A 13,578-nucleotide genomic window follows, 5' to 3' on the forward strand; every position below is an offset into this window, starting at 1 on the left:
ATTCTAAAATTGATTACATTGTTTCCCCCCCCCCTCATCAATCAACACACAATACCCCGTAATGACAAAGCAAAAACTGGTTTTTCGAAATTTTAGCAGATGTATTAAAAATAAAAAAACGGAAATATCACATTTACATAAGTATTCAGACCCTTTACTCAGTACTTTGTTGAAGCACCTTTGGCAGCGATTACAGCCTTGAGTCTTCTTGGGTATGACGCTACAAGCTTGGCACACCTGTATTTGGGGAGTTTCTCCCATTCTTCTCTGCAGATCCTCTCAAGCTCTGTCAGGTTGGATGGGGAGCGTCGCTGCACAGCTATTTTCAGGTCTCTCCAGAGATGTTCGATCGGGTTCAAGTCTGGGCTCTGGCTGGGCCAATCAAGGACATTCAGAGACTTATCCCGAAGCCACTCCTGTGTTGTCTTGGCTGTGTGCTTAGGGTCGTTGTCATTTTGGAAGGTGAGCCTTCGCCCCAGTCTGAGGTCCAGAGCGCTCTGGAGCAGGTTTTCATCAAGGATCTCTCTGTACATTGCTCTGTTCTTCTTTCCATCGATCCTGACTAGTCTCCCAGTCCTTGGGAGTGGCTTCTTTCTGGCCACTCTACCATAAAGGCCTGATTGGTGTAGTGCTGCAGAGATGGTTGTCCTTCTGGAAGGTTCTCCCATCTTCACAGAGGAACTCTGGAGCTCTGTCAGAGTGACCATCGGGTTCTTGGTCACCTCCCTGGCCAAGGCCCTTCTCCCCCGATTGATCAGTTTGGCCGGGCGGCCAGCTCTAGGAAGAGTCTTGGTGGTTCTAAACTTCTTCCATTTAAGAATGATGGAGGCCACTGTGTTATTGGGGACCTTCAATGCTGCAGACATTTTTTGGTTCCCTTCCCCAGGTCTGTGCCTTGACACAATCCTGTCTCGGAGCTCTTCTGACAATTCCTTCGACCTCATGGCTTGATTTTTGCTCTGACATGCACTGTCAACTGTGGGACCTTAGACAGGTGTGTGCCTTTCCAAATCATGTCCAATCAATTACATTTTACATTTTAGTCATTTAGCAGACGCTCTTATCCAGAGCAACTTACAGTTAGTGAGTGCATACATTTTCATACTGGCCCCCCGTGGGAAACGAACCCACAACCCTGGCGTTGCAAGCGCCATGCTCTACCAACTGAGCTACAGGGGACAATCAATTGAATTTACCACAGGTGGACTCCAATCAAGTTGTAGAAACATCTCAAGGATGATCAATGGAAACAGGATCCACCTGAGCTCAATTTCGGGTATGAATACTTATGTAAATAAGGTATTTCTGTTTTCAATTTTTTATCAATTTGCAAACATTGATAAAAAACCTGTTTTCGCTTTGTCACTATGGTGTATTGTGTGTAGTTTGATGAGGGAAACATTTCATTTAATCAATTTTAGAATAAGGCTGGAACGTGACAAAATGTGGAAAAAGGGTCAAGTCAAAATTATCAGCTATGTATGACTATCGATTGCCCATTAATTCACTGACATCAGTGAGCAGGCTTTCAGAACGAGGAGAGACACGTTAGTACATGGGGTAGGCCTACCAATGGAAAACGTCTGAAAACTTTGCTGTTTGTGGTTATGAAATTTGGACCACAGAAACACAATTATATAAAATGTCTGCCTTACCCTCCAGTGTTTATCTAAATGTCTGCCTTTCCCTCCAGTGTTTATCTAAATGTCTGCCTTTCCCTCCAGTGTTTATCTAAATGTCTTCCATTCCCTCCAGTGTTTATCTAAATGTCTTCCATTCCCTCCAGTGTTTATCTAAATGTCTGCCTTTCCCTCCAGTGTTTATCTAAATGTCTGCCTTTCCCTCCAGTGTTTATCTAAATGTCTTCCATTCCCTCCAGTGTTTATCTAAATGTCTGCCTTTCCCTCCAGTGTTTATCTAAATGTCTGCCTTTCCCTCCAGTGTTTATCTAAATGTCTGCCTTTCCTCCAGTGTTTATCTAAATGTCTGCCTTTCCCTCCAGTGTTTATCTAAATGTCTGCCTTTCCCCCAGTGTTTATCTAAATGTCTTCCATTCCCTCCAGTGTTTATCTAAATGTCTGCCTTTCCTCCAGTGTTTATCTAAATGTCTGCCTTTCCCCCTATGTTTATCTAAATGTCTGCCTTTCCCCCAGTGTTTATCTAAATGTCTGCCTTTCCTCCAGTGTTTATCTAAATGTCTGCCTTTCCCCCAGTGTGTATCTAAATGTCTTCCATTCCCTCCAGTGTTTATCTAAATGTCTTCCATTCCCTCCAGTGTTTATCTAAATGTCTTCCATTCCCTCCAGTGTTTATCTAAATGTCTTCCATTCCCTCCAGTGTTTATCTAAATGTCTGCCTTTCCTCCAGTGTTTATCTAAATGTCTGCCTTCCCTCCAGTGTTTATCTAAATGTCTGCCATTCCCCCAGTGTTTATCTAAATGTCTGCCTTTCCCCCAGTGTTTATCTAAATGTCTGCCTTTCCCCCAGTGTTTATCTAAATGTCTGCCTTTCCCCCAGTGTTTATCTAAATGTCTGCCTTTCCCTCCAGTGTTTATCTAAATGTCTGCCTTTCCTCCAGTGTTTATCTAAATGTCTGCCTTTCCCTCCAGTGTTTATCTAAATGTCTGCCTTTCCCCCAGTGTTTATCTAAATGTCTTCCATTCCCTCCAGTGTTTATCTAAATGTCTGCCTTTCCTCCAGTGTTTATCTAAATGTCTGCCTTTCCCCCTATGTTTATCTAAATGTCTGCCTTTCCCCCAGTGTTTATCTAAATGTCTGCCTTTCCTCCAGTGTTTATCTAAATGTCTGCCTTTCCCCCAGTGTGTATCTAAATGTCTTCCATTCCCTCCAGTGTTTATCTAAATGTCTTCCATTCCCTCCAGTGTTTATCTAAATGTCTTCCATTCCCTCCAGTGTTTATCTAAATGTCTTCCATTCCCTCCAGTGTTTATCTAAATGTCTTCCATTCCCTCCAGTGTTTATCTAAATGTCTTCCATTCCCTCCAGTGTTTATCTAAATGTCTTCCATTCCCTCCAGTGTTTATCTAAATGTCTGCCTTTCCCCCTATGTTTATCTAAATGTCTGCCTTTCCCCCAGTGTTTATCTAAATGTCTGCCTTTCCCCCTATGTTTATCTAAATGTCTGCCTTTCCCCCAGTGTTTATCTAAATGTCTGCCTTTCCCCCAGTGTTTATCTAAATGTCTGCCTTTCCCCCAGTGTTTATCTAAATGTCTGCCTTTCCCCCAGTGTTTATCTAAATGTCTGCCTTCCCTCCAGTGTTTATCTAAATGTCTGCCTTTCCCTCCAGTGTTTATCTAAATGTCTTCCATTCCCTCCAGTGTTTATCTAAATGTCTTCCATTCCCTCCAGTGTTTATCTAAATGTCTGCCTTTCCTCCAGTGTTTATCTAAATGTCTGCCTTTCCCTCCAGTGTTTATCTAAATGTCTGCCTTTCCCCCAGTGTTTATCTAAATGTCTGCCTTTCCCCCTATGTTTATCTAAATGTCTGCCTTTCCCCCAGTGTTTATCTAAATGTCTGCCTTTCCTCCAGTGTTTATCTAAATGTCTGCCTTTCCCCCAGTGTGTATCTAAATGTCTTCCATTCCCTCCAGTGTTTATCTAAATGTCTTCCATTCCCTCCAGTGTTTATCTAAATGTCTTCCATTCCCTCCAGTGTTTATCTAAATGTCTTCCATTCCCTCCAGTGTTTATCTAAATGTCTTCCATTCCCTCCAGTGTTTATCTAAATGTCTTCCATTCCCTCCAGTGTTTATCTAAATGTCTTCCATTCCCTCCAGTGTTTATCTAAATGTCTGCCTTTCCCCCTATGTTTATCTAAATGTCTGTCTTTCCCCCAGTGTTTATCTAAATGTCTGCCTTTCCCCCTATGTTTATCTAAATGTCTGCCTTTCCCCCAGTGTTTATCTAAATGTCTGCCTTTCCCCCAGTGTTTATCTAAATGTCTGCCTTTCCCCCCAGTGTTTATCTAAATGTCTGCCTTTCCCCCAGTGTTTATCTAAATGTCTGCCTTCCCTCCAGTGTTTATCTAAATGTCTGCCTTTCCCTCCAGTGTTTATCTAAATGTCTTCCATTCCCTCCAGTGTTTATCTAAATGTCTTCCATTCCCTCCAGTGTTTATCTAAATGTCTGCCTTTCCTCCAGTGTTTATCTAAATGTCTGCCTTCCCTCCAGTGTTTATCTAAATGTCTGCCTTTCCCCCAGTGTTTATCTAAATGTCTGCCTTTCCCCCAGTGTGTATCTAAATGTCTTCCATTCCCTCCAGTGTTTATCTAAATGTCTTCCATTCCCTCCAGTGTTTATCTAAATGTCTTCCATTCCCTCCAGTGTTTATCTAAATGTCTGCCTTTCCTCCAGTGTTTATCTAAATGTCTGCCTTTCCCTCCAGTGTTTATCTAAATGTCTGCCTTTCCCCCAGTGTTTATCTAAATGTCTTCCATTCCCTCCAGTGTTTATCTAAATGTCTGCCTTTCCTCCAGTGTTTATCTAAATGTCTGCCTTTCCCCCTATGTTTATCTAAATGTCTGCCTTTCCCCCAGTGTTTATCTAAATGTCTGCCTTTCCTCCAGTGTTTATCTAAATGTCTGCCTTTCCCCCAGTGTGTATCTAAATGTCTTCCATTCCCTCCAGTGTTTATCTAAATGTCTTCCATTCCCTCCAGTGTTTATCTAAATGTCTTCCATTCCCTCCAGTGTTTATCTAAATGTCTTCCATTCCCTCCAGTGTTTATCTAAATGTCTTCCATTCCCTCCAGTGTTTATCTAAATGTCTTCCATTCCCTCCAGTGTTTATCTAAATGTCTTCCATTCCCTCCAGTGTTTATCTAAATGTCTGCCTTTCCCCCTATGTTTATCTAAATGTCTGCCTTTCCCCCAGTGTTTATCTAAATGTCTGCCTTTCCCCCAGTGTTTATCTAAATGTCTGCCTTTCCCCCAGTGTTTATCTAAATGTCTGCCTTTCCCCCAGTGTTTATCTAAATGTCTGCCTTCCCTCCAGTGTTTATCTAAATGTCTGCCTTTCCCTCCAGTGTTTATCTAAATGTCTTCCATTCCCTCCAGTGTTTATCTAAATGTCTTCCATTCCCTCCAGTGTTTATCTAAATGTCTGCCTTTCCTCCAGTGTTTATCTAAATGTCTGCCTTCCCTCCAGTGTTTATCTAAATGTCTGCCTTTCCCCCAGTGTTTATCTAAATGTCTGCCTTTCCCCCAGTGTTTATCTAAATGTCTGCCTTTCCCCCAGTGTTTATCTAAATGTCTGCCTTTCCCCCAGTGTTTATCTAAATGTCTGCCTTTCCCCCAGTGTTTATCTAAATGTCTGCCTTTCCCCCAGTGTGTATCTAAATGTCTTCCATTCCCTCCAGTGTTTATCTAAATGTCTTCCATTCCCTCCAGTGTTTATCTAAATGTCTTCCATTCCCTCCAGTGTTTATCTAAATGTCTTCCATTCCCTCCAGTGTTTATCTAAATGTCTTCCATTCCCTCCAGTGTTTATCTAAATGTCTTCCATTCCCTCCAGTGTTTATCTAAATGTCTTCCATTCCCTCCAGTGTGTATCTAAATGTCTTCCATTCCCTCCAGTGTTTATCTAAATGTCTTCCATTCCCTCCAGTGTTTATCTAAATGTCTGCCTTTCCCTCCAGTGTTTATCTAATGTCTGCCTTTCCCCCTACATTTTAACGGTCTATTTAACTCCATGTAATATAGGACAACATCACCAAATCCATTTGGCCTAAGTCGTTTAATTTAGTCTTATTATGATACGAAAATGTTAGGCTATTTCAAAAGCACAGAACACATGATGGTTCTAGTTTCAGGAGGTCATACTTCAATGTAAAATAATGATTAACTTAACATTCTCACCAAGACAGACAGTCCAGACAGACAGACAGTCCAGACAGACAGTCCAGACAGACAGACAGACAGTCCAGACAGATAAACACTACAGTAGGCTATACATTGCACAAGAAGAGTAGGCGAAGAGATTTAAGCTGCTAATGAACAAGAAATAGGCTCAATTGATTATCTCTGAAACTATCATCTTCGATATCTTTGAAACAATCATCTTTGAACTGCCGGGATCTGCAGCTTTTAAATAAATGGGTTAGATGGATGGCTTCGATAGTCCAGCAATCGAATTGCAATATGCTAATAATCCACATATTCTGCTTGAAAAGAGCTTGCACTGCTACCCTCAGCATTCATTATTCTTAGGAGGTCAGAACAAGCTGCAATGGAAGCCGAATTTATCCTCTCTGCGCGTGGAAAGAATATCCTGCCGCATGAAGGCTACACCTACAGACGGGATTCATCTCAACCTTTTTCATCCTTACGAGAACACTAAGCACATTCTGAGAACACTAAGCACATTCTTAGATTATTTGTTTGTGAACTTGTTTTTCTGGCGCTGCATTCATATAGCCTGCTCTTATCTATCAGTCTTTAGACAGGTTTAAATTAGTTTCCCCGCCGAGCCATCGGCCGATCCCCAGCCAATGTGTTTGGCATGCAGTGGTGAGAGAGCATGCACACATGGGAGCGGACGAAGGAGTTCGAGGATGAAGGAGTTCGCTTCTGCTGCAGCGTTCGGGCTAAAATATATTGTGTTGTGGTACTGCTTTGCAGAGTCACAGAGAGGACCAATCAGAGCACAGAGTCACAGAGTGGACCAATCACAGCACAGGGTCACAGAGTGGACCGATGACAGGTGGTCTGTGTCTGTCCCAGTTGGTCTGTGTCTGTCCCAGTTGGTCTGTGTCTGTCCTAGTTGGTCTGTGTCTGTCCTAGTTGGTCTGTGTCTGTCCCAGGTGGTCTGTGGTGGGTCTGTCCCAGTTGGTCTGTGTCTGTCCCAGTTAGTCTCTGTCTGTCCCAGTTAGTCTGTGGTGTGGTCAGTCCTAGTTGGTCTCTGTCTGTCCCAGGTGGTCTGTGGTGGGTCTGTCCCAGTTGGTCTGTGTCTGTCCCAGTTAGTCTCTGTCTGTCCCAGTTAGTCTCTGTCTGTCCCAGTTAGTCTGTGGTGTGGTCTGTCCCAGTTGGTCTGTGTCTGTCCCAGTTAGTCTGTGGTGTGGTCAGTCTCTCACCAGATCAACGACGGTCTCTCTCAGCTCTCTGACTTTCTCCTCCAGGTCTAGATTCCTCTCTGTTAGAGTCTCCACCATCTCCTCAGCCCCTAGAGCCCCATCCACCTGGAACACAGAACACAGCACAACCATCAGCCCCATTCACCTGGAACACAGAACACAACACAACCATCAGCCCCATCCACCTGGAACACAGACCACAACACAACCATCAGCCCCATTCACCTGGAACACAGAACACAACACAACCATCAGCCCCATCCACCTGGAACACAGAACACAACACAACCATCAGCCCCATATACCTGGAACACAGAACACAACACAACCATCAGCCCCATCCACCTGGAACACAGAACACAACACAACCATCAGCCCCATCCACCTGGAACACAGAACACAACACAACCATCATCCTATTATATATATTATATAGGTCTATTATATCCTACAGTATATAGGTCTATTATATATATTATATCCTAGAGTATATTACATTTAAGTCATTTAGCAGACGCTCTTATCCAGAGCGACTTACAGTTAGTGAATACATATATATATTTTTTTTATGTAATGTTTTTTTTTTTTAACTGGTCCCCCGTGGGAATCGAACCCACAACCATGGCGTTGCAAACGCCATGCTCTATCAACTGAGCTACATCCCTGCCGGCCATTCCCTCCCCTACCCTAGACGACGCTGGGCCAATTGTGCGCCGCCCATGAGTCTCCCAGTCGCGGCCGGCTGCGACAGAGCCTGGATTCAAACCAAGATCTCTAGTGGCACAGCTAGCACTGCGATGCAGTGCCTTAGACCACTGCGCCACTCAGGAGACAATATAGGCTATTATATATATTATATCCTACAGTATATAGGTCTATTATATATATTATATCCTACAGTATATAGGTCTATTCTATATATTATATAGTGAAACTCATATATATCGTGGATTAATTACACAAAAAGTGAAATAGTTCAAGCCTGTATTTGTTATAATCTTGATGATTACGGCTTACAGCTAATGAAAACTCCAAATTCAGTATCTCAGAAAATTAGAATATGACAAAAAAACGAAATTGAATCCAGACATGTCGGCCTTCTGAAAAGTATGTTCTTGTACATGCAGTCAGTACTTGGTTGTTGCTCCTTTTGCATGAATCACTGCATCTATGCGGCGTGGCACGGAGTCGACCAGCCTGTGGCACTGCTGAGGCGTTATGGAAGCCCAGGTGGCTTCGATAGTGGCCTTCAGCTTGTCTGCATTGTTGGGGTCTCGTGTCTCTCATCTTCCTCTTGACAATACCCCATAAATTCTCTATGGGGTTCAGATCAGGCGAGTTTGCTGGCCAATCAAGCACAGTAATCCCACGGTCATTGAACCAGATATTTGGACCTTTGGCAGTGTGGGCAGGTGCCAAGTCCTGCTGGAAAATGGAAATCAGCATCTCCATAAAGCTTGTCAGCAGAAGGAAGCATGAAGTGCTCTAACATTTCCTGGCAGACGGCTGAGTTGACTTTGGACTTGATGAAACACAGTGGACCAACACCAGAAGATGACATGGCTCCCCACGTCATCACTGACTGTGGAAACTTCACACTGGACTTCAAGCAACTTGGATTCTGTGCCTCTCCACTCTTCCTCCAGACTCTGGGACCTTGATTGCCAAATGAAATGCAACATTTACTTTCATCTGAAAAGAGGACTTTGGACCACTGAGCGACAGACCAGTTATTGTTCTCCTTAGCCCAGGTAAGAGGCTTCTGACGTTGCCTCTGGTTCAGGAGTGGCTTGACACGAGGAATGCGACAGTTGTAGCCCATTTCCTGGCTACGTCTGTGCGTGGTGGCTCTTGATGCACTGACTCCTGCCTCAGTCCACTCCTTGGTCTGTGCGTGGGGGCTCTTGATGCACTGACTCCTGCCTCAGTCCACTCCTTGGTCTGTGCGTGGGGGCTCTTGATGCACTGACTCCTGCCTCAGTCCACTCCTTGGTCTGTGCGTGGGGGCTCTTGATGCACTGACTCCTGCCTCAGTCCACTCCTTGGTCTGTGCGTGGGGGCTCTTGATGCACTGACTCCTGCCTCAGTCCACTCCTTGGTCTGTGCGTGGGGGCTCTTGATGCACTGACTCCTGCCTCAGTCCACTCCTTGGTCTGTGCGTGGGGGCTCTTGATGCACTGACTCCTGCCTCAGTCCACTCCTTGGTCTGTGCGTGGGGGCTCTTGATGCACTGACTCCTGCCTCAGTCCACTCCTTGGTCTGTGCGTGGGGGCTCTTGATGCACTGACTCCTGCCTCAGTCCACTCCTTGGTCTGTGCGTGGTGGCTCTTGATGCACTGACTCCTGCCTCAGTCCACTCCTTGGTCTGTGCGTGGGGGCTCTTGATGCACTGACTCCTGCCTCAGTCCACTCCTTGGTCTGTGCGTGGGGGCTCTTGATGCACTGACTCCTGCCTCAGTCCACTCCTTGGTCTGTGCGTGGTGGCTCTTGATGCACTGACTCCTGCCTCAGTCCACTCCTTGGTCTGTGCGTGGGGGCTCTTGATGCACTGCCTCCTGCCTCAGTCCACTCCTTGGTCTGTGCGTGGGGGCTCTTGATGCACTGACTCCTGCCTCAGTCCACTCCTTGGTCTGTGCGTGGTGGCTCTTGATGCACTGACTCCTGCCTCAGTCCACTCCTTGGTCTGTGCGTGGGGGCTCTTGATGCACTGCCTCCTGCCTCAGTCCACTCCTTGGTCTGTGCGTGGGGGCTCTTGATGCACTGACTCCTGCCTCAGTCCACTCCTTGTGAAGCTCCCCCACATTTTTGAATGGCCTTTGCTTGCCAATCCTCTCAAGGCTCCGGTTATCCCTGTTGCTTGTGCACCTTTTCCCACCACACTTCTTCCTTCCACTCGACTTTCCATGAATATGCTTGGATACAGCACTCTGTGAACAGCCAGCTTCTTTAGCAATGATCTTTTGAGGCTTTCCCTCCTCGTGGAGGGCGTTGATGACTGTCTTCTGCACAACTGTCCAGTCAGCAGTCTTCCCCATGACTGTGAAGCCTACTGAACTGAACTGAGAGACCTTTTAAAGGCTCAGGAAACCTTTGCAGGTGTTTTGAGTTCGTTAGCTGATTAGAGTGTGACACCTTGAGTCTACAATATTGAACTTTTTCACAATATTCAAATTTTCTGAGATACTGAATTTGGGGTTTTCATGAGCTGTAAACCGTAATCATCAAGATTAAAACAAATACAGGCTTGAACTATTTCACTTTTTGTGTAATTAATCCACGATATATATGAGTTTCACTTTGTCAATTGAATTATTGAAATTACTTAACTTTTCCACAATATTCTAATTTATTGAGCTGCACCTGTATATTCTATCCTACAGCATATAGGCCTATGTACTGATATCAATTATACAGCTATCAGTAGCCTAAATATTAGGCTATTGAGTTAGGATCTGAATGAAAAATGTTACCTATGTGATATTATTATTATTATTATACTAATACATCTCTATTTAACCCAAAAATCTGAGAATTCAGCCAACCCTATTTTGACAGCAAAATAATAGTAACAATTGCCTAATTGTCAAACCAAAAATTTGTGACAATCACTCAAATTGTTAACTTTTCCACAATATTCTAATGTATTGAGCTGCACCTGTATATTCTATACTACAGTACAGCCTTATAGTGTGATCAGTATCACATAGAGCCTTATAGTGTGATCAGTATCACATAGAGCCTTATAGTGTGATCAGTATCACATAGAGCCTTATAGTGTAATCAGTATCACATAGAGCCTTATAGTGTGATCAGTATCACATAGAGCCTTATAGTGTGATCAGTATCACATAGAGCCTTATAGTATGATCATTATAACATAGAGCCTTATAGGGTGATCAGTATCACATAGAGCCTTATAGTGTGATCAGTATCACATAGAGCCTTATAGTGTGATCAGTATCACATAGAGCCTTATAGTGTGATCAGTATCACATTGATGCCTTATAGTATGATCATTATAACATAGAGCCTTTGCGAAATGCCACAAAGCAGGACTACATTTATTTTTAGATCTCCCCCCAACAATACACTGGAAGCCGTCATAGAGTGAATCATTCAGCGCGCGAAGCGCTGACCTGCCTTCCTCCTGGGAAATTATATGTGAAACATCTCACTGTCCTAGAAATGCCTCAGACCTGATGAAAACAAGCCCAGATCCCCCCCCAGGGTGACATTCCCCCTAGAACTGCCTCAGACCTGATGAAAACAAGCCCAGATCCCCCCCCCCAGGGTGACATTCCCCCTAGAACTGCCTCAGACCTGATGAAAACAAGCCCAGATCCCCCCAGGGTGACATTCCCCCTAGAAATGCCTCAGACCTGATGAAAACAAGCCCAGATCCCCCCAGGGTGACATTCCCCCTAGAACTGCCTCAGACCTGATGAAAACAAGCCCAGATCCCCCCCCAGGGTGACATTCCCCCTAGAAATGCCTCAGACCTGATGAAAACAAGCCCAGATCCCCCCCCCAGGGTGACATTCCCCCTAGAACTGCCTCAGACCTGATGAAAACAAGCCCAGATCCCCCCCCCCAGGGTGACATTCCCCTTTTAAACGTAGATGAACCCTATAACCCATGGACTGTGCTGTGTGCTGACCTGTTCTTTGAGTTCATCGATGGTCCTCTCGGCCAGCTTCATCTCCTCCTGGAGTTTCTCTCTCTGAGTCCTCAGCGTGTCCAGCTCCGTGCTCTTCCTCTCCGTCTGCTTCTGAAGCTTCACGTGTTCCTGCTTCTCTGACACAGACAGGTCACGCATCCTGAAGCAGAGGCATGACAAGGCATGTATAAACACACACATACTGTATACACTGAACAAAAAAATATATAAAACGCAACATACAACAATTTCAATGATTTTACTGAGTTACAGTTCATATAAGGAAATCAGTCAATTGAAATACATTAATTAAGGCCCCACCCACTTGGGAGGCAGGCCCCACCCACTGGGGAGCCAGGACCAGCCAATCAGAATGAGTTTTTCCCCACAAAAGGGCTTTATTACAGACAGAAATACTCCTCAGTTTCATCAGCTGTCTGGGTGGCTGGTCTCAGACAGTCCCACAGGTGAAGAAGCCAGATGTGGAGGTCCTGGGCTGGCGTGGTTACACGTGGTCTGCGGTTGTGCGGCCGGTTGGACGTACTGCCAAATTCTCTAAAACGATGTTGGAGGCGGCTTATGGTAGAGAATTAACATTCAATTCTCTGGCAACAGCTCTGGTGGACATTCCTGCAGTCAGCATGCCAATTGCACGCTCCCTCAAAACTTGAGACATCTGTGGCATTGTGTTGTTTGACAAAACTGCACATTTTAGAGTGGCCTTTTATTGTCCCCAGCACAAGGTGCACCTGGGTAATGATCATGCTGTTTAATCTGCTTCTTGTTATGCCAAACCTGTCAGGTGGATGGATTATCTTGGCAAAGGAGAAATGCTCACTAACAGGGATGTAAACAAATGTGTGCACAACATCTGAGAGAAATAAGCTTTTTGTGCGTATGGAAAATGTCTGGGATCTTTTATTTCAGCTCATGAAACATGGGTCCAACACTTTACATGTTGCGTTTATATTTTTATTCATTATACAGACAGTAAGCATGTATTCACACACACATACACACACGCACAAGTTCACGCTCAAGCACACACACTCTCGTACACACACACACACACACTTACATACCTGACGAGAGCTTCCTTCAACCTGCCGTTCTGCTCCTCCAGCTGTTTGACGTGGTAACTGGAAGCAGCACCGTCTGAACCTGATGAAACAACAAAGTTGGTGCGTGTGTGTACTGTGTGCGTGCGCCTGTGAGCGTGCGGCGTGTGCTAGTCTCCTCTCACCTTTCTCCTCTATCTCGTGTTTGAGGATCTCCAGGTCCATGCTGAGCTCCTCTAGTTTCTCCTTCAGTGACTCCACCTCCTGCTGCAGGGACTCGGCCCGCTCCTCGGCCATCTCCTTGTCCAGCGTGGCCATCTCTATAGCGTCAGCCGTGTCTGCCATCTCCTCCATGTAACGCTCCTTCGCCTCCTGGGCCTCCTTCGCCTCCTAGAGGAAGTACATGGAGGATAGAGAGAGATAAGAGTCCACTACCGATATGATGACAAGAGTCCACTACCGATATGATGACGGGATGACAAGAGTCCACTACCAATATGATGACGGGATGACAAGAGTCCACTACCGATATGATGTGGCCTCCCGAGTGGCGCAGTGGTCTAAGGCACTGCATCGCAGTGCTAGCTGTGCCACTAGAGATCCTGGTTGGAATCCAGGCTCTGTCGTAGCCGGCCGCGACCGGGAGACCCATGGGGGCGGCGCACAATTGGCCCAGCGTCGTCCAGGGTAGGGGAGGGAATGGCCGGCAGGGATGTAGCTCAGTTGGTAGAGCATGGCGTTTGCAACGCCAGGGTTGTGGGTTCGATTCCCA

The 13,578-nt window shown here is 45.3% G+C and overlaps 1 protein-coding gene across 9 annotated transcripts in view; it reads right to left on the bottom strand.

Annotated features, from left to right (window-relative positions):
• dctn1b (dynactin 1b) overlaps positions 1–13,578 on the bottom strand; it is a 167,293-nt gene that overhangs the window by 41,597 nt on the left and 112,118 nt on the right. For all 9 annotated transcript variants that reach the window (XR_006657597.1, XM_041854446.2, XM_041854445.2 and 6 more), the window contains 4 exons: positions 12,992–13,196; positions 12,831–12,909; positions 11,749–11,908; positions 7,092–7,196 (listed from right to left, as the gene is read on the bottom strand). Coding sequence is in view for 8 of the 9 variants with exons in the window: in XM_041854446.2 (XP_041710380.1) it covers positions 7,092–7,196; positions 11,749–11,908; positions 12,831–12,909; positions 12,992–13,196 (549 nt within the window). In the remaining variant the exon portion in view is untranslated. The remainder of the gene's footprint in view (positions 1–7,091; positions 7,197–11,748; positions 11,909–12,830; positions 12,910–12,991; positions 13,197–13,578) is intronic.

Source organism: Coregonus clupeaformis, chromosome 29 (genome assembly GCF_020615455.1).
Source record: "Coregonus clupeaformis isolate EN_2021a chromosome 29, ASM2061545v1, whole genome shotgun sequence".
NCBI classification, from domain to species: domain Eukaryota; kingdom Metazoa; phylum Chordata; class Actinopteri; order Salmoniformes; family Salmonidae; genus Coregonus; species Coregonus clupeaformis.